The sequence below is a fragment of the Oncorhynchus mykiss genome, chromosome 28, assembly GCF_057628025.1.
Source record: "Oncorhynchus mykiss isolate SJ-2025 chromosome 28, ASM5762802v1, whole genome shotgun sequence".
NCBI lineage: Eukaryota > Metazoa > Chordata > Actinopteri > Salmoniformes > Salmonidae > Oncorhynchus > Oncorhynchus mykiss.
Genome location: NC_143049.1, coordinates 29,915,489 through 29,937,040, shown reverse-complemented (window position 1 = coordinate 29,937,040; position 21,552 = coordinate 29,915,489). Strand labels below are relative to the sequence as shown.

The window sequence follows — 21,552 nt, the reverse complement described above, 5'->3', positions numbered from 1 at the left end:
GCTGGCTTAAGGGCTTCCGTAGAATAGAGGTGGATAGAGGCTTATTGCTTAACTAGGCCTAAGTTAAAACACTTGGCCAATAATATATGTGTATTCTACAAAGACGTGTTGAGAGACATTTAATATTCAGAAACCTTTATAAGTTTCAAACTGCGGAGAGAACCTAATCAGGTAAAGTTAAACAGAACACCTGGAGACACCTGAGCCACTTGCACTGATAATTCCTTCCTCTGTTTTAGCGACTTGTGAAGTTGACTGTCACGGCCGAAATAATATCACGTGCTTTTAGATCACTGGTCACAAGCATCATAGTGGTGAAGCAGACTGAGAACGCTGTTGCTGCAAAAAGAGAAAAACAAACAGCCTATTTCCCAACGAATTTCATTCAAGTCAATAACGTGATCGCAGAATGAGACACTGCCACACAAAACAAATAAGAATAACATAAAATACCTAAATGTTGAATAACTTTTGAGAATCGATTTTTACCACATTGGTAGTAGACCTACTATGAATGAGCTTTTTCGACAAAGTTTGCAATTTGATTCCTTCATGTTATGACAAGGTAGGCTTTGTGGTGGGAAAAGGTAGACTAGTGGGTTGCACAGAAATGGGGTAAATTACCAAATATAAGGCCCTAATGTGCATAGAGTAAGTGCAAGTTAAGGCAACTGGCAATTCATAATAAACAGATGTCATTTTCACCTTTGACACAATAGGCTATTTATTGTGAAACGCACAATAATCATTATACAGTCTTTATTTACAGTGCCTTCAGAAAGAATTCACACCCCAGAAAGAAATTACACCCCTTTTTCACATTTTGTTGTGTTACAGCCTTAATTTAAAATTTGTTAAATTGAGATTTGGTGTCACTGGCCTACACACAATACCCCATAATGTGAAAGTGGAATTATGTTTGTAGACATTTTTACAAATTCTCAAAAAATGTAAAGCTGAAATGTCTTGAGTCAATAAGTATTCAATCCCTTTGTTATGGCAAGCCTATATAAGCTCAGGGGTAAAATGTGCTTAATTAACAGCACAAGTCACATAATAAGTAGCATGGACTCACCCTGTGTGCAATAGCATTTAACATTATTGTTGAATGACTACCTCATCTCTGTGCCACACACGTACAATTATCTGTTAGGTCCCTCAGTCGAGCAATGCATTTCAAACACAAATTCAACCACAAATTCCAAGTAGGTTTTCAAATGCCTTGCAAAGAAGGGCACCTAATGGTAGATGGGTAAAAAAAAAAGCAGACATTGAACATCCCTTTGAGCATGTTGAAGTTATTAATTACACTTTGGATGGTGTGTCAATACACACAGTCAATACACCCAGTCACTACACCCAGCCACTCCAAATATACAGGCGTCCTTTCTTACTCAGATGCCGGAGAGGAATGAAACCACTCAGGGATTTCAACATGAGGCCAAGGGTGACTTTAAAACAGTTACAGAGTTTAATGGCTGTGATAGGAGAAAACTGAGGATGGATAAACAACATTGTAGTTACTCCACAATACTAACCTAATTGAGAGTGAAAAGAAGGAAGCCTGTACAGAATAAACATATTCCAAAACATGCATCATTTTTGCATTAAGGCACTAATGTAAAACTACCCCAAAATGTTGCAAAGAAATTAACTTTATGTCCGGAATACAAAGTGTTATGTTTGGGGCAAATCCAATACGACACATCACTTTATATTTTTAGGATAGTGGTGGCTGCATCATGTTAAGGGTATGCTTGTCATAGGCAGGGTATCCTAGTGGTTAGAGCGTTGGACTAGTAACCGGAAGGTTGCAAGTTCAAATCCCCGAGCTGACTAGGTACAAATCTGTCATTAACCCACTGTTCCTAGGCCGTCATTGAAAATAAGAACTTTTTCTTAACTGACTTGCCTAGTTAAATAAAGGTAAAATAAATAGACAAGGACTAGGGAGTTTTCTTTAAATAAAAATAAATGGAATAGAGCTAAGCTCAGGCAAAATCCTAGAGGAAACCTGCTTTCCAACAGACACTGGGAGACAAATTCCCCTTTCAGCAGGACAATAACCTAAACCACAAGGCCAACAATGCACTTACCAAGTTGCTTACCAAGGCAACAGTGAATGTTCCTGGGTGGCCTAGTTACAGTTTTGACTTAAATCTACTTGAAAATCTATGACAAAACTTGAAAATGTCAAGCAACCAACTTCACAGAGCTTGAATATTTGTTTAAAGAATAATGTGCAAATATTGTACAATGCAGGTGTGCAAAGCTCTTAGAGACAGCTCTAATCAATGCCAAAGGTGATTCTAACATATATTGACTCAGGGTTGTGAATACTTACGTAAATAAGATATTTCTGTATTTCCATTTCAATAAATTAGCAACATTTTCTAAAAACATGATTTCACTTTGTCCTTATGGGGTATTGTGTGTAGATGGGTGAGAAAATAAAATCAATATAATCCATTTGGAATGTAGGCTGCAGCAACAACATGTGGAATAAGTCAAGAGGTATGAATACTTTCTGAAGGCATTGTAGATCATCTCACTTGCATCTTCAGTGCAACATTTTCTTTATACTTTGTTTTATCTGTTTTGATTCACAAACATTTGCCTGAATCTTCAAAGATTAGGCCTAATAATAGAAAAGGAGATGTATTATGTCCTTCCTTTTGTTCTCCCTGAGTTAAAAATATCTCTTTATGCCTATTTCCATTCTCAAGTTTTGGTCATGACATTATCAGGACGCAGTATCCAGTGTGTTTTTCCATTTAAATGGATAATGGAATATTCCATTGCTCAGCGATGGTTCCGACGGTGTGGCAGGACACGGATAGAGGCAGTGCTGTCACGGGTCATGAGGCGTGTCACCAGATCCAGGGTCAGTCCAGCCACTGTCTCCCCATTCACCTCCAGAATCTCATCCCCAACACCCAGGAGCCCAGAGTACAGGCCCTCCTCAGTACCGTCCCCTACCTGCTCCACGTACACACCTGAGACAAGAGAGAGGTGTGGGGGAAGGGCCGAGAGAGAGATGGGGAGGGAGGGCACAATAGGTAATGGTGCAAACACTAAGAATATGTCAATTTAAAATCCTTAAATAGTATGTCATTACACACTCGGGTAAAATGCCCTCTAAAACACACACCTAAAATCCCTGCCATTAGGTGTTTAATGAATATACAGTGCATTCGGAAAGTATTCAGACCCATTGACTTTTTCCACACATTGTTATGTTACAGCCTTATAGTAAAATGGATCAAATCGTTTTTTCCCCTCATCAATCTACACACATTGCCCCATAATGACAAAGCAAAAACAGGTTTTTAGAAATTTTTGCTAATTAATATACAGTACCAGTCAAAAGTTGGGACACACCTACACACCCAAGAGTTTCTTTATTTGAACTATTTTCTACATTGTAGAATTAATAGTAAAGACATTAAAACTATGAAATAACACATATGGACTCAATCATGTAGTAACCTAAAAAGTGTTAAACAAATCAAAATATATTTTATATTTGAGATTCTTCAAAGTAGCCAACCTTTGCCTTGATGACTGCTTTGCACACGCTTGGCATTGTCTCAACCAGCTTCATGAGGTAGTCACCTGGAACTGTCTCTCATGAGGATCGCCACAGGAAAAGAAGACCCAGAGTTACCTCTGCTGCAGAGGATAAGTTCATTAGAGTTACCAGCCTCAGAAATTGCAGCTCAAATAAATGCTTCACAGAGTTCAAGTAACAAACACATCTCAACATCAACTGTTCAGAGGAGACTGTGTGAATCAGGCATTCATGGTCGAAATGCTGCAAAGAAACCACTACCAAAGGACACCAATATGAAGAAGATACTTTCTTGGGCCAAAAAACATGAGCAATGGACATTAGAAATCTGTCCTTTGGTCTGATGAGTCCAAATTTGAGATTTTTGGTTCCAATCGCCGTGTCTTTGTGAGACGCAGAGTAGGTGAATGGATGATCTCCGTATGTGTGGTTCCCACCATGAAACATGGAGGAGAAGGTGTGATGGTGTGGGGGTGCTTTGCTGGTGACACTGTCAGTGATTTATTTAGAATTCAAGGCACACTTAACCAGCATGGCTACCACAGCATTCTGCAGCAATACGCCAACCTCAGGTTGGACAGGGAGCATCGCGGCACAGCTATTTTCAGGTCTCTCCAGAGATGTTAGATCGGATTAAAGTCCAGGCTCTGGCATTCAGACACTTGTCCTGAAGCCACTTCTGCATTGTCTTGGCTGTGTGCTAGGATCGTTGTCCTGTTGGAAGGTGAACCGTCGCCCCAGACTGAGGTCCTGAGTGCTCTGGTGCAGGTTTTTATCAAGGACCTCTCAGTACTTTGCGCCGGTCATCTTTCCCTCAATCCTGACTAGTCTCTCAGTCCCTGCCACTGAAAAACATTCCCACAGCATGATGCTGCCCCCAGCATGGTTCACCGTAGGGATGGTGCCAGGTTTCCTTCAGATGTGATGCTTGGCATTTAAGGCCAAAGAGTTCAATCTTGGTTTCATCAGACCAGAAAATCTTGTTTCTCATGGCCTGAGAGTCCTTTAAGGTGCCTTTTGGCAAACTGCAAGTGGGCTGTCATGTGCCTTTTACTGAGGAGTGGCTTCCATCTGGCCACTCTACCATAAAGGCCTGAGAGTAGAGTTCTGCAGAGATGGTTGTCCTTCTGGAAGTTTCTCCCATCTCCACAGAGTAACTCTGGAGCTCTGTCAGAGTGACCATTGGGTTCTTGGTCACTTCCCTGACAAAGGCCCTTCTCCACCGATTGCTCAGTTTGGCCGGGCGGCCAGCTCTAGGAAGAGTCTTGTTGGTTCCAAACTTCTTCCATTTAAAAATGATGGAGGCCTCTGTGTTCTTGGGGACCTTCAATGCTGCAGACGTTTTTTGGTACCCTTCCCCAGATCTGTGCCTCGACACAATTCTGTCTTGGAGCTCTACATACATTTCCTTGGTTTTTGCTCTGACATGCACTGTCAACTGTGGGACATTACATTAGAACGGTGTGTGCCTTTCCAAATCATGTCCAATCAATTGAATTAACCACAGGTGAACTCCAATCAAGTTATAGAAACATCTCGAGGATGATCGATGGAAACAGGATGCACCTGAACTCAATTTTAAGTCTCATAGCAAAGGGTCTGAATACTTATGTAAATGAGGTATTTCTGTTATTCATTTTTTAATACATTTACAAAAATGTGGTATTGTGTGTAGATTGATAAGGAACATTGTAGTATGTATGTAATTCATTTTAGAATAAGGTTGTAATGTAACAAAATGTGGAAAAAGTGAAGGGGTCTGAATACTTCCAAATGCACTGTACACCCTCACATCCACAACACTAAAATGTAGGCTACAACTAATGGAACCCAGTTATACAGTAATAGTGCTTTAATATACCTGTGACCGGTCGACCTTTGCCTCGTGAGATGACGAACCCAAAAGGGCCGTTAGGGGGTCTGGTGAGCTCCAACCAGAGGGTCCCATCAGGGAAGGCCTGGACGACCCTACCCATTGGACCCATGGGACGCACCACCCGAGGGGCTAACACATCTTCCACGCTCAGGGCTCTCTGGATCATCCTGTAGAGATAGTATATAGAGACTTTTCAGTGAAATATAGTGGGGGTAATTTACCTTCATGAGAAATGAGTGGCAGTTTGTCAGTTTCCTATTGATAATGGGATCTTACAATAATGTAGCTATATTGTTTTTATATACGTAAGGCATTTTGCCAAGTCAAACATTGCTTAGTGTAAATATGGTCTAGATGACATCACTTCAAGAGCTTTTGGAAAGATGCCTGGATTTGTAGTGTTGTGTCAATAAGGATTACATTATTCTCGGTCCTAGTATTTATGTTCCTTATTGTATCCTGAAATTTGTTGATTGGAATGACATTTATGTTCCATGACAAAAAAAAATTACTGCTTGAACAATCGGAAAGTACAGAGTACTATTGGCAGTGCTGGTTGATTTAGAGCCTAGACACAATGAGAAATCTATTTTTCCCTTCTCTCTCTGTGTGCACGCACGCACGCACGCACGCACAAACGCACACACAAACGCACACACAAACGCACACACAAACGCACACACGCAGTACCTGGGTGCCAGGCTGTTAGGCACAGACACCTCTCCCAGAATGGTAGAACGCTCCACTCTCCTCTCCAGACTCTGCACAGAGGAGGCTTTCCGAAGCTGGGCCAGTGGGGACACCTGGTGACAGAGAAGGACATTTGTATTTATTAGGGACATTGCAACAGGGGTCATCATCCGTGCAGGTGATGTTGTCTCCTGAATCCTGACATTCACAGACAGAGGTGGTGTCTGAATACCTAACTTTCCTTTCTAAACAGTAAGAATTTTGTGAGTTTCAAAACTAGAAAATTCAATATGCTTTAAATGCCAGGATGTCATACTCATTTTGGATCTTCATCTAGTAGAATTTGCTGCACACGGTTGAGGAAGAGAATCGTCTTTCAAGACCCACGTGTGTCTGACAACAGCTGATAATCAGAGAAGGTGAGGCTCTGTACCAAAATGAACGACTGTGCAATTGTGCAATAAAGGATGCATTCCCAGTAAGACGCTGATATTCATTGCTTACTGCATTCGTTTTTACTAAACAGTACGCGTTCTAATTTGTATGTAGTTAGATTAGTAGACATTATGCAGTAGTAGTAGGCAAGACAGATTTCAGGCACGGCCAGAGTCTCTTGTATTTTGAATGTTAGCCAAGAAAATTGCATCTCAATATGAAAATGTTAAAGAATAGTGTAAAAGTAAAGTGGCATATGCATTTCTGTTCCTTGACAAATAAGTTAGTGGAAACATTTAACAGAACTGAATTGAACTGAACATAAATAAATGTAACTGAACTGAAATTAACTAGATTGAATATAACTCAACTGAGCTGAACTGAATAGCTGGTGCTTACTGTGTGCAGGGCCTGTAGTGAGGGGGTCCTCTGCAGGCGGGTGTTGGTGTGAGGGCTGTGGGTGGGGCTGGGTGAGGTGGAGCTGGCCCGCGGCGCTGAGATGCTGAGCTGTTCCATGCTGCTGGAGCGCCCTCCCTTCACCAGCCTGCCCACACTGTGCAGCCCGATGGAGGAGAAGAACCGTCGCAGAGATAGCTTGGGTCTGCCGTCTCGCTCTGCCATAGACCTCCTACACAAGTCACCAACACATACAGACAGAGCAAAACATGTCAGTTGTATGTAAAAAAAAAAAAAAAGCAGGCTGTAAGCGTGAACAGTGATTTATGTTCGATTGAATCTGTCACTTAGGGATTACAACGCACAGTTCAATTCTTGCAAGATATATTACAGAGAAACTGTATGGTGCCAAATGTACTAAAGCAATCTATCACAGAGTAGCTAACAGTGTTGCACTTATCCACCCATCAGAGAGTTCTTGAAGCTCCCTCTGACAGAACAAACTGTGGAGCTTGAAGTTACAGTATACTTCAGTACCAGGAGGAGGCAGTCTTGCCTCCCTGTCAGATTAAGAATCAGACACAATTTAAAGGAACCAGAGCCACATTAAACATATACAGTGGGGAGAACAAGTATTTGATACACTGCCGATTTTGCAGCTTTTCCCACTTACAAAGCATGTAGAGGTCTGTAATTTGTATCATAGGTACACTTCAACTGTGAGACGGAATCTAAAACAAAAATCCAGAAAATAACATTGTATGATTTTTTAGTAATTCATTTGCATTTTATTGCATGACATAAGTATTTGATACATCAGCAAAGCAGAACTTGATATTTGGTACACAAACCTTTGTTTGCAATTACAGAGATCATACGTTTCCTGTAGTACTTGACCAGGTTTGCACACACTGCAGCAGGGATTTTGGCCCACTCCTCCATACAGACCTTCTCCAGATCCTTCAGGTTTCGGGGCTGTCGCTGGGCAATACGGACGTTCAGCTCCCTCCAAAGATTTTCCATTGGGTTCAGGTCTGGAGACTGGCTAGGTCACTACAGGACCTTGAGATGCTTCTTACGGAGCCACTCCTTACTTGCCCTGGCTGTGTGTTTCGGGTCGTTGTCATGCTGGAAGACCCAGCCACGACCCATCTACAATGCTCTTACTGAAGGAAGGAGGTTGTTGGCAAAGATCTTGCGATACATGGCCCCATCCATCCTCCCCTCAATACGGTGCAGTCGTCCTGTCCCCTTTGCAGAAAAGCATCCTCAAAGAATGGATGTTTCCACCTCCATGCTTCACGGTTGGGATGGTGTTCTTGGGGTTGTACTTATCCTTCTTCTTCCTCCAAACACGGCGAGTGGAGTTTAGAACAAAAAGCTCTATTTTTGTCTCATCAGACCACATGACCTTCTCCCATTTCTCATCTGGATCAGACGGGCCTGGACATGCACTGGCTTGAGCAGGGGGACCTTGGGTGCGTTGCAGGATTTTTATCCATGACGGTGTAGTGTGTTACTAATGGTTTTCTTTGAGACTGTGGTCCCAGCTCTCTTCAGGTCATTGACCAGGTCCTGCCGTGTAGTTCTGGGCTGATCCTTCACCTTCCTCATGATCATTGATGCCCCACGTGGTGAGATCTTGCATGGAGCCCCAGACCGAGGGTGATTGACCGTCATCTTGAACTTCTTCCATTTTCTAATAATTGCGCCAACAGTTGTTGCCTTCTCACCAAGCTGCTTGCATATTGTCCTGTAGCCCATCCCAGCCTTGTGCAGGTCTACAATTCTAGCCCTGATGTCCTTACTCAGCTCTCTGGTCTTGGCCATTGTGGAGAGGTTGGAGTCTGTTTGATTGAGTGTGTGGACAGGTGTCTTTTATACTGGTAACGAGTTCAAACAGGTGCAGTTAATACAGGTAATGAGCGGAGAACAGGAGGGCTTCTTAAAGAAAAACTAACAGGTCTGTGAGAGCCGGAATTCTTACTGGTTGGTAGGTGATCAAATACTTATGTCATGCAATAAAATGCAAATTAATTACTTAAAAATCATACAATGTGATTTTTTTTAGATTCCGTCTCTCACAGTTGAAGTGTACCTATGATAAAAATTACAGACCTCTACATGCTTTGTAAGTAGGAAAACCTGCAAAATCGGCAGTGTATCAAATACTTGTTCTCCCCACTGTATATGGGTCTGACTTGTCTGACTATTTGGTGTTAGTGGTGGTCTGACTATTTGGTGTTAGTGGTGGGATCCATACTGACCGAGCCCCCTCTTGGCCATCCTCCCACTGAGCCTCTGCCTTCAGGTGCTCCGCTCTCAATAACTCTGCCCTCAGGTCCTCTGCTCGGGACACGCCCAAGCAGCGCAGCGCAGGGCGGCACTCTGGAAGAGTCACCAGCAGATCTCGACACACGTCTCCGCTCAGCGCCAGACCTGGAAGACATTTTATGTGTGTAACTGAAATAAGCATTCAGTGAGCACATCACATCAAGTCTACAGTTCCTTCCAACACAATACATTCTATCTACTCACCAGCTCCATCTGCAGCAGTTTCCCAGAGTTCCGCAGGGGGGAGGTCAGGGGTGATCCTTGCAGGGGAGTACCTGAGGGACGATGGTCGGATGCAGGGGACTAAGGCGGCGTTAGGGGGAGACCCTGAGGGGGCAGAGATAGGACCCTCCCCATGATGCTCTGTGGTGATGAGGTCATGCTGTGGGCTTTCCCCTGCCCCCTCATCCAGGTTGATGAGGTGATACTGAACCGAGGGCAGGAGCTTTACCACACGCTGCCCACTCGCCCTGCTCTTGCAGCCTGACTTCAGAGCTGACTTAATGGGCAGTGGCGGGGTGGGGGCGTCACTATCCTTGGGGTTGCTGTTTCCGGAGGCTCCCACCAGAGGGCGGTCCAGAGCTACAGGACTGCCTAGAGCAAAGGTGACGGCTCGCCTGCACACGTTGACCCTGTTTCTGGGGTTGGAGTTTCGACGGTGGGCCCACGAGGCACCATAGGGGCCATGTCCCGAGCCAACCCGTTTCAGCCGGCTCTCTCCCTTCCTGCTGCGCCTCCTCAACTTCCCAAAACCGGAGGACCTCTCCCCCACTCCACCCCCGGCCCCGCCCTCTTTATCCTCTCCCAGAATCAGGACCTCACCGAATGTGACCCCAGCCGCTTTGGGGTGGATGCTGCTGGGCTGATCTGGTTGGGGGATCCCGTCTGATTGGGCTGGGGGGCCATAGCGAGAGACCTTCCTGCCTTGATTCTCCTCCGCATTGCCGGACTGAGTCTCTGGTTCGGGCACTGGAGGATCCCTAAGAATGGATCCACAAGCCTCACATTTCCTCAACACCACCACTACCTCTGTTACCTGGGTAGATGCAGCGTTCGTGAAACCAACATCCTCCAGTCCTGGAGTAAGGCCTGTAATGCTTATGCTAGACTCCGCCTTCTTTTCCAGAGTGCCCTTGGATTTCTGTCCCGTGGCCCGCCCACGCTCCCTCACCCGATCCAGGTAGCGAGACTCTGCCTCCTTCTCTGATTCATCCTCAAACCGCACCCTTGTGGGTGAGTTACCATACCGACGATTGTGCCCCCCAGGGGAGAGGTCTCTGCTTTGTGGGACCAGGAGTGGACCTGATGAGGGAGGGGCTGTCAGCTCTTCCTTGGGTTTAACAGCCACAGCCTTTTGGACCAGTGCTGAATCAATCCCAGACTGCTGCCTCTTGCTGGATAGAACAGGGAAACACACTAAACACTGTATAAAATAATAATAATAACTTCATATTCTTACTCACAGCCTGTACATATTTTCATAGTCACAAATACAAGTACTTCTGCTGACACAAATGCATGAAAGCACATGAGTAATCCGTGTATGTGTGTGTTTGAGTGTGTGTGTTTGAGTGTGTGTGTTCTCTCATGAGTGCCAGTATTCCTAATACCCTTTGCTGTGAATGCATCCCACTGATATAAGAGGGGATTTCTGGAACAAAATACCCTTTACAGAAACTGAAACATCATGGTGTGTGTCATCAACATGGTTACATAAGTCATACTATATAACACTCCCTGCATCTTTGTGGAACATCCAATCAGAAACCAGAGTTATGATTCTGAAACGATCAGTCATTGGAAGTTACATAATGTCAGCTTTTTCAATCACACAGAAAGAAAAAGACAGAGAGAGAAATTAAGAACTGAAAGGAGAGAGAGATGTAGGAAGGGGTGGACACACTTATACAGAATGGAATATAAAGACAGACAGACAGACAAACAGACAGACAGACAGACAGACAGACAGACAGACAGACAGACAGATTAATGTACAGACAGACAGACAGACAGACAGACAGACAGACAGACAGACAGACGATCAGGTAGTCAGACTAATAGGGGGGATAGAGATCAACAGAGTTGCAGATACAGCTGACTTACGGGTTGTATCTCTGGGCAGAATGGGAGCGGCGGGTTTGAGGGCGTTCCCCTTTGGCGTGATTGAAGCGGGCTTTTAACCGAGCCCTCTCCAGCAGGAGCATGGCCTGCTCATGTCTGGGGCTCAGAGGAAGTTCCTCAGTGTTGAAGTGTGAGCTGTCAATCACACAGAGACAGAGGGTGAATTGGAGAGGGAGACATAGAAATAGGGAAGGTGATAGAAATGTCGTACCAATTCTCGACAGGAGAGGACGTAATCACCCTGCGGGATCGTTTGTTGGGAGGATTTGGGATCAGGGTGGTCTTTGAGCTAGCGATTGAAGTGGTTACATGTTTGTTTATTTATTGTAGATATGGAAAAATAGCACACCTTTTAACTTTGTAAGGTGCGTCTTCTGTGACAGCCCCCAATGGTGCTGTCCATCTCCATTTTAAAATACTCAATGTGTTATTCTTATACTTCTAGGAGTGTATTAGCAGTTCATAAATAAACTAAAAAGGTGCATACCACCACCTACTGTGGTGGAGTGTGTATTGTCTGAACAGGTATAAAGCTGCTGACCTAGATGGAATTCTGTGATTCTTTGTTAACCCATAGCAAGCCCCACCCAGTTGACTACTTCAAATGGTGAAAGCCCTCAATGGTGCTGCCCTTGCTGGGTGCTGCCCATGCTAAAGCAGGCTTTGGGTCAAGTGCACCCTCTATCTACCTCTATGATATTGATCCTTCACCATTGAAGAAAGAAGTTGTCCTACCCTTTCCTAAATCCTGGCCGTATACAATTGGTGGTAGCAGTGGGATCCGAACCCAAACGATTGAAATGACTGGAGGGGGGAAAAAGATGGGTGGGTTGAGGTTGGGGGCAACCAGACAGTAGTCCAATATTGCTGTACTATCCATGGCTTGCTGAATTAAACGTCTCTTAGCATATCGCTGATGTGATTAACGAGGTTCCTAATAATTTTTCAGGTCTACAGATAAGGTCAAAGTCGCCCTGAAATAATTTGAAATCTATTTTGTCTTGAATCATTTCCCTGCACCACACATCTAGCCTCATAATTACCAGACCAATTGCCCCTGCGCTATTTCCCTTGTAGCGAATATCCATGTAAACTTGCAAGATCAGGTGGTTTGCGAAGCTACCACACATCTGGTGCCTTCATTTGTACCGAGCTGATCCTGCACAGTTACATATCCAGAGAACATTATATGCCCTACGGATCGAGTTAAAGAGAATGGAGCTCTGAATGTCAGTCTTCTACGCTAAGCCTTCTTATGTAATAGCCGATTGGACTGGGGCGTGGTGGCGAGTTTAGCCTCCGTAATGTACTTCATCCCCTGTCTTCCAGTTGATCCTATGTTCTATGTGCTTTAGTAGCCAAAAGAGTATGATATGCCTGTGGATGATCCCTGTCGACAACACACTCATCCATTCCTGTATGTACGGAGAATGGAGGAAGATTTTGTGTACGCATCCAGCTTAGTTTTGTAACGCTCGTATTTATTATTTATAAAGAACTTCACTTTATTGGTCAATTGCACACAAGGTCCAATTGAAATTTGACTTCCACTTTTAACCCAACTCCTCCAAAAGACAAACATATTTACAGTTGAAGTCGGAAGTTTACATACACTTAGGTTGGAGTCATTAAAACTTGTTTTCAACCAAATTTTTTTGTGAACAAACTATAGTTTTGGTAAGTCGGTTAGGACATCTACTTTGTGCCTGATAGAACACATTTTTCGAACAATTGTTTACAGACAGATTATTTAACATAGTTCACTGTATCACAATTCCAGTGGGTCACACTAAATTGACTGTGTCTTTAAACAACTTGGAAAATTCCAGAAAATGATGTCATGGCATTAGAAGCTTCTGATAGGCTAATTGACATAATTTGAGTCAATTGGAGGTGTACCTGCGGATGTATTTCAAGGCCTACCTTCTAACGCAGTGCATCTTTGCCTGACATCTTGGGAAAATCAAAAGAAATCAGCCAAGACCTCAGAAAAAAATTGATGACCTCCACAAGTCTCAAATCAAATCAAAGTTTATTTGTCACGTGCGCCGAATACAACAGGTGTAGATCTTACAGTGAAATGCTTACTTACAGGCACTAACCAATAGTGCAAAAAAGGTATTTGGTTGAACAATAGGTAGGTAGGTAAAGAAATAAAAACAACAGTAAAATAGACAGGTCTACATTAGCGAGGCTATAAAAGTAGCGAGGCTACATACAGACACCAATTAGTCAGGCTGATTGAGGTAGTATGTACATGTAGATATGGTTAAAGTGACTATGCATATATGATGAACAGAGAGTAGCAGGAGCGTAAAAGAGGGGTTGGCGGATGGTGGGTGCGACACAATGCAGATAGCCCAGTTAGCCAATGTGCGGGAGCAGTGGTTGGTCAGCCCAATTGAGGTAGTATGTACATGAGTGTATAGTTATAGTGACTATGCATATATGATAAATAGAGAGTAGCAGCAGCGTAAAAAAGGGGGGTTGAGGGGGGGGGGCTCACAATGCAAATAGTCTGGGTAGCCATTTGATTACCTGTTCAGGAGTCTTATGGCTTTGGGGTAAAAAGGTCCTGGATGGCAGGAAGGGTGTAGAGGTCCTGGATGGCAGGAAGCTTGGCCCCAGTGATGTACTGGACCGTACACACTACCCTCTGTAGTGCCTTGCGGTCAGAGGCCGAGCAATTGCCGTACCAGGCAGTGATGCACTCGATGTTGCAGCTGTAGAACCTTTTGAGGATCTGAGGACCCATGCCAAATCTTTTTTTGTTTCTTGAGGGGGAAAAGGCTTTGTCGTGCCCTCTTCACGACTGTATTGGTGTGTTTGGACCATTCTAGTTTGTTGTTGATGTGGACACCAAGGAACTTGAAGCTCTCAACCTGCTCCACTACAGCCCTGTCGATGAGAATGGGGGCGTGCTCGGTACTCCTTTTCCGGTAGTCTTGGCTACGTTGAGGGATAGGTTGTTAATCTGGCACCACCCGGCCAGGTCTCTGACCTCCTCCCTGTCTCATCGTTGTCGGTGATCAGGCCTACCACTGTTGTGTCGTCTGCAAACTTAATGATGGTTTTGGAGTCGTGCCTGGCCAGTATAAACACCATGGGACCACACAGCCGTCACACGGCTCAGGAAGGAGAAACATTCTGTCTCCTAGAGATGAACGTACTTTGGTGCAAAAAGTGCAAATCAATCCCAGAACAACAGCAAAGGACCTTGTAAAGATGCTGGAGGAAACAGGTACAAAAATATCTCTATCCACAGTAAAACGAGTCCTATATTGACATAACCTGAAAGGCTGCTCAGCAAGGAAGAAGCCACTTCTCCAAATCCACCATAAAAAGCCAGACTACGGTTTGCAACCGCACATGGGGACAAAGATGGTAGTTTTTGGAGAAATGTCCTCTGGTCTGATGAAACAAAATAAAAATTGTTTGGCCATAATGACCATCATTATGTTTGGAGGAAAAAGGGGGAGGCTTGCAAGTCGAAGAACACCATCCCAACCATGAAGCACACCATCCCAACCATGAAGCACGGGGGTGGCAGCATCATGTTGTGGGGGTGCTTTGCTGCAGGAGGGACTGGTGCACTTCATAAAATAGATGGTATCATGAGGCAGGACAATTATGTGGATATATTGAATAAACATCTCAAGACATCAGTCAGTCAGTTAAAGCTTGGTCACAAATTGGTCTTCCCAATGTACAATGACCCCAAGCATACTTCCAAAGTTGTGGCAAAAATGGCTTAAGGACAACAAAGTCAAGGTATTGGAGTGGCCATCACAAAGGACTGACCTCAATCCCATAGAAGATTTGTGGGCAGAACTGAAAAAGCGACAGGGAATTTTTACTAGGATTAAATGTCAGGAATTGTGAAAAACTGAGTTTAAATGTATTACGCTAAGGTGTATGTAAACTTCCGACTTCAACTGTACATATACAGGTTTTGGATAGGTGCGGGGGGCTTTCACACTGGACGCCCGGGGAGCTGTTGTTGTAGGGGGTTAAGTGCCTTGTTCAAGGGCACAATGGCAGGCAATGGCATCTAGGATTTGATTTGTTGCCAGCTCACTTCCTGACAGATTTTTCCAGTAAGGAGCCGGATGCCAGATTTGAAATGGCAACCCTCTGGTTGATGGCCCGCCTCGCCAACCACTAGGCTACCTAACCTCTACTTCCAGTTTCATGGGAGAGGTGTGATCTGATGTTATATGCTATATTAGCATCTTTACATAGCTTATGTTTCAATCTGCAAAACAAATTGGACAGGATAGTTGACTGCTTTACATTCAAATAATATTTAGGGGGCAAAAACTATCCCTAAAAAAGATGGTTCCTCACCTCAGACACTTACCACTTTTCTATGTAGACAGACAATAGTGTGATATTCCTTACCCGGGAAGTTCAAGCAGCTCCTGTTGTGGAATGGTTAAATCCCACTCATTGTTCCAGGAGGCAGATGCATCTGGAGACACTGAAAACAGACCTTTACCCATTAAAATAAAGCTTTCCAAACCTAGTTCCATGCAATGCACATGGACCCTCACGCATCTGTAATGCAAATAAATATTGTTAAAGCGTGTATGCAGGTACAAACTGCCAAGGGCTTTACTCAACCATAAAGGTTTCCATAAGCCCCACATCAAACCCATGGACTGTCCCCAAGTTCATCTCTGATCCTCCTAATGCCTGTCAGATTCATGGGCCTTACATAAACGCCATAACGGCAGGAACAGAGAGGTATTAAAACATTATCATCTGATCATGCCTTGCACTCAGTGCACTGCACTGTAAAACAAAAAATACTGTGGATCAACCTATTTTTTTTACTTCAACTGGTTACAAGTAAATGAGTTAGGCTTTCTCAATTGAAAAATACTACATTTGTTGAAACCAAATATATGATTCAATGCCAACTGTTTTATTTGATTATTACCTAACATATATTTCAAGTTGCAACCTATTTATTCCAACACTTAACTTACTTTTCCCCTTTGGTTAAACCTAATAAATAACAAATACAAACTCATATTTAATGTAAATTCAACCCATGTTTTCACCTTGTTCCAAGTTCACTTTTTAATTTGGAATTACCCAAAGGTAATTGGGTTACAACCATCAAACAGGCAAAGAGTTAATACGGGACTAAGATCGAATCCTATTACACAGGTCTGACGCTCTTCAGATGTGACAGGGCTTTTAAAACTATCACGTATTACAAAGGGAAATCCAGCCGAGATCTGCCCATTGAAACAAGCCTACCAGACAAGCTAAATGCCTTCTAAGCTCGCTTCGAGGGCAAGCAACACTGAACCATGCATGTGAGCAAGACAAGCAACATTAAACCTCAATGTGAGAAAGACAAAGGAGCTGATCATGGACTACACAAAAAGGCGGGCCAAACAGGTCCCCATTAACATGGACGGGGCTGTAGTGGAACGGGTCGAGAGTTTCAAGTTCCTCTGTGTCCACATCACCAACGAACTATCATGGTCCAAACACACCAAGACCGTCGTGAAGAGGGCACGACAAAACCTTTTTCCCCTCCTGAGAATGAAAAGATTTGACATTGGTCCCCAGATCCTCAAAAGGTTCTACAGTTGCACTATCGAGAGCATCCTGAACAATATCATCACCACCTGGTATGGCAACTGCTCGGCATCTGACCGTAAGGCAGTGCGGGTAGTGCGAACGGCCCAGTACATCGCTGGGGTCGAACTCCCTGCCATCCAGGACGTATATACCAGGCAGTGTCAGAGGATGAATTGTCAAATAATTGTCAGACTCCAGCCACCCAAGTCATAGACTGTTCTCTCTGCTACTGCACAGCAAACGGTACCCTTTTTGCACTAACTCTTTTTGACTCGACACACACACACACATACTCACAACGACACTCCAACACATACACACTGCTGCTACTGTCCATTATCTATCCTGTTGCCTAGTCACTTTACCCCTACCTATATGTACATATCTACCTCCATTTCCTCCTACCCCTGCACATCAACTCAGTCCTGGTATCCATGTATATAGCCAAGCTATCATTGCTCATTGTGTATTTATTCTTCGTGTTACTTTAAATTACATTTTTATTATATTTTTTATAGTATTCTACATTGTTGGGAAGGGCCTGTAAGCATTTCACTGTTAGTCTACACCTGTTGTGTACGAAGCATGTGACAATAAAAACTTGATTAGAAGCAATCAAAATCAATTTCTTGTAAATCAAGAAATTAAGTTGGTTCAATAACTTTAAATAATGTTTCCAAACATATTCTTTTCACAAGGCACCCATATTTAGTAGCCTCAATCAAGCATTGTCTACCTTAGCATAGTAACCTTATCTGGCTCTTTAGTATCAGATGTACTTATGCATGTATCACTACAAATGTAGACAAATACACATTTTAGTTTGAATAACAAATACTATAGACCACATTAACTGGAATGACATTCACTCTCATGGGTGGGCAAAAAGAACAAACTGAAAGTCTCGCCCCCAATATGCCATGCCTCCAACCATTCTGATAGGCTACTGCTGCTACACTGCTTCCCACCACTATTCAATGTGAAAGCGCATGAGGTGTCGAAAGCAATTTAGAAGCTTTTATTCAATTCAAAAAAGCACATTGAGCTGTCAAATTTGTAATTTAATTTCAGTCAAATTGAATAGAATAGGTTGAACTAGCCAAAGCATAACACACACACACACACACACACACACACACACACAGCGCTAAAAAATAGCTACACAACACCAGCACATCTGTTCCTCTAAGTGCTCCTGATGGTGGGAAGTGCTGACAGAAATAGAATGCATAGCTCTGTATCTGTATCTCAAGGTCAATTTACAGTAATTCATCTGACACATGATCACAGTTGTAAGCACACATTGATATGCTTTATAATTCCTGGATTGAACTAATCAATTATGCCTGGTTTGCTTACAAAACAATTGTTATTTCATTGAAAAGGAGGTGCATGTAAAACGTGCAACTAAGCCCTCCTCCCCAACCAAATTATTTGTGTTCCAAAGAGTGATTTGTTTACCTCCCATACTCTTGATGGACACTTTGTCCCACAGCACATGTTCTATCATGTTCTTAAACCATGAGAGGCCCAGAATGGGATACTTTGGCTGCATTTACACAGGCAGCCCAATTCTGATTTTTTTTCTCACTAATTGGTCTTTTGACCAACAAGATCAGATCTGAAAAACATTCTGATGTGAAAAGATCTGATATGATTTGTCAAAAGACCAATTACTGGAAAAAAATGTTGGTCTGCCTATGTAAATGCAGCCATGGTAAATATGATTTTTTTTTAATTGAATTTACCTCTTGAAGTACCCGGACTGTTTTACAACAAGGTGTACCAAGATGTATTTTCTAAACTGGAACTTCATACCATCTCTCTTGTCTATCTGGTCAACACAGAGGTATGGGATGTCCACGCCGCCTTTCTCCTCTCCTCTCTTGGTGTTCCTTCGTCTGTTCACTGACCGCCCTCTTGCTCTCTGGTTGGCCTCCACTGTATCCCCCAGAGAAAGCGTCCCTTCCTGCGAGCACACACTTTCCCAGCTCTCCGCCCTCCACAGCCCCCCCACGGGATCCATAGGCTCCTTCGCTTCTTTCTTATCACACCTCTCCAGGTAGCAGTCCAGGCTGTCCGAACGCAGCATGTTCCAACACCCTTCACTCTCGTCCCTGTCCTCGTCTACAGAATCCACAGAAGCCAGTCTTGACTTACTCTGGGGCCCTGAGAGGGTGGCATTCGCAGGGGGTTCATCCTTCAAACGTACAAAAGACGAGAGTATGGGCATTGTAGTCTGAGTGCCCACAGTAGACTGAGTGCTCACCCTATTCAGAACCAGAGTCTCTGGGCGTGCTACCCTCCAAAATCCTTTAGGAGGTGCCCAGTGTCTGTGAGAGGAGTTAGAAGAGGTGGAGGAGGATGCAGGAGCGGGCTTTGAAGAAGGAGGGGGGTCCTCCTTGGTTGCGCTGGTGCTGTCTGACTGGATGTTCTCCAAGCTCTCCAAGCTGGCCCCCTCCCCCAAACCGCGAGGCTGCCCCGGCACACTCCCAGCGGGGCCTCCCCTCTCCCCCTTCTCTGCCCCCTTCCCCATGGCACCCCAGCTCTCCTTCTCATTCTGTGGTTCAGTCGGGTCGGTGTGGAGCTGTACCCTGGCCACCACCTCTTCCTCTACCTCGTCTTCACTACTGCTGGACCTCCTCCTCTGGTCAAAGTGCCGGAAGGGCACAGGCGGTGGCACCTCCCCCCTGCTGCGGCCCTTCTGCTTGGGCAGGGCCTGGAATGAGACAGGTCCCTCTACCTGGAGCTCTGAGGCCATATTGTCCTCCCTCACCCTCTCCCTCTTTCTCTCTTTTCCTCCGGTTCTCTGGGAGAGATTATTCACCTTGGACTGCAGGGAATAGACGGCAGAGCCTGGAGGAGGGAGGGGTGGAGGGGAAAGCGAGGGAGAGGAGGGAGAGAGTGTGCTGGGCTTGGGGACAAGACTCAGGATGAGGCCCCAGTCATCAGAGACTCTTGACCGAGGCAGAGAGCTGGCAGGAGCCAATGTTTGTGTGATATGGACCTCTTCCTCCTCCATTGGCTGGCAAGGCAAAGAGGAAAAGTCTGATTGGAACCTAATGAGGAAAAGGGATCATTGTTTGTTGCCTCTGGTAAAATAGTCTCACTAGGCCTAGGATACCTAAAGTAGTGGATTCAATTCACTTTGTACTCTTTATCCAATGATTACTGCGTAGGATAATCCTTTGGAATGGAAATAGGCCATCAGTACATGAGAAGCCTGTGTGTGGCTGGCATGTACTGACAATATAAAAGTGTTGTTGTCATCAAAGACATTTGATGAAGAGGTTAAAGAAAATAAAATAGGGATTTGGCTACATGTAAATGTATTCTAATAGGCCTACCCGAAATCGTTTTCTTTATAATCAGTTGCAGAATGATTAGGCACTGGATTTGTCCAGTTCTTTTACGTGTTAATAAAACTAAGTAAAAGAACAATAATTATCTATTACTAAGCACGCAACTTAGTAATAGGCTATCATCACACATGGATGAATTACCCTTTTGACTTTGAAAAATTCCCCTGACATTTCAATTGAACCAAACAGGATAATAACGCACTATCACAAATTAATTTAAAAGTGACAGAAAATACATGGTATCAATGACAGGACAAAAAAACATCATGACAAGGTCAATCATTTACCTGGAAAGATCTTGGTGATATCTTATTTAGATGCAATTCACCACAGTTGAAGAAACTCACCTTCCGTGCCGATTTAAATTGACCAGGCACAACGACCCACAGCTAAACCTGCTCTATGTGGCACAAGCTTGAGTTTAGTGGACTAAAATCCAGTATCAGAAACTTCCTTCACCATAGAGTGGAGTTTTTATCGGCTAGCTTGAGCGCATCCTCTGACCCGACTGACTAGCTGTCGGAAACATTTGTCATAAAAAGTAAAGTAACTTTCTCCTGTGTTGTTGTTCTCCGTTTTATTCTGTACTGTTATGGTTTGACGGCAGCCAGCCCAGCTTCAGACGGAGTGAGTCCACGAGCGGACGGTGATCTGCTCCCAGTGAGCGAACAGGCGGTCTCTCAATATTCATGATTGGTCCGTTAATCCCTTCAGAAATCAGACGGATTAGACAAACATGGAAATACAAAATGCGTGTTTTCATTTCACCCTGGCTGACTGAAGCTGTCCGTTGCGTAAGTGGATGCAATAGCAGGCTACCCACCGCACACACACCGCGGAGTCTGTGCGCTCAGTTACAATACAAATCTGCGCAGGAGCATCTTTGGTGGAACCTCGCCCAACATGATATTATCATCACATTTTTTTTGTGAGCTACCCAAAGCTTGCGAACAAAATGTAATGTAATTAAAGGCAAAATGCCTAATTTCAAGCTTGAGCCTGTCACTGTTTGGCTAAAGGGAAAAGAAGCTGGGGAGATGTAGCCTACCAGCTACCACCCTAAAATGAACGGAGCTTTGGATGAAAGAACTGACAGGTCCCTGAGATTGTTTAAAAATGTTTTGGTGATGGAGATATGGGGCAACGTGCCATATCCAGCAGATGTCACA

At 44.0% G+C, this 21,552-nt stretch overlaps 1 protein-coding gene across 1 annotated transcript; it reads right to left on the bottom strand.

The window, feature by feature from the left end:
• Positions 1 to 698: 698 nt before the first annotated feature.
• si:ch211-13f8.1 (uncharacterized) lies at positions 699 to 21,001 on the bottom strand. The gene is made up of 9 exons (XM_021589738.3): positions 18,840 to 21,001; positions 15,825 to 15,903; positions 11,406 to 11,558; positions 9,507 to 10,696; positions 9,236 to 9,407; positions 6,972 to 7,200; positions 6,138 to 6,250; positions 5,433 to 5,614; positions 699 to 2,996 (listed from the first exon to the last, which is right to left on the bottom strand). The coding sequence occupies exons 1-9, from the start codon at positions 20,041 to 20,043 to the stop codon at positions 2,803 to 2,805; spliced, it is 3,516 nt and encodes a 1,171-aa protein (XP_021445413.3). The 5' UTR covers positions 20,044 to 21,001; the 3' UTR covers positions 699 to 2,802.
• Between the last annotated feature and the right edge of the window lie 551 nt (positions 21,002 to 21,552).

What these genes read in the sequence shown, in the direction of transcription:
- si:ch211-13f8.1 (XM_021589738.3), bottom strand. Translation starts at nt 20,043, where the DNA reads ATGGAGGAGGAAGAGGTCCATATCACACAAACATTGGCTCCTGCCAGC. An exon ending in GAGCTGCTTGAACTTCCCGG is followed by an intron (nt 11,559 to 15,824) that starts GTAAGGAATATC and finishes TGTGATTGACAG; the next exon opens with CTCACACTTCAACACTGAGG. An exon ending in CCTAACAGCCTGGCACCCAG is followed by an intron (nt 5,615 to 6,137) that starts GTACTGCGTGTG and finishes CTATCTCTACAG; the next exon opens with GATGATCCAGAGAGCCCTGA.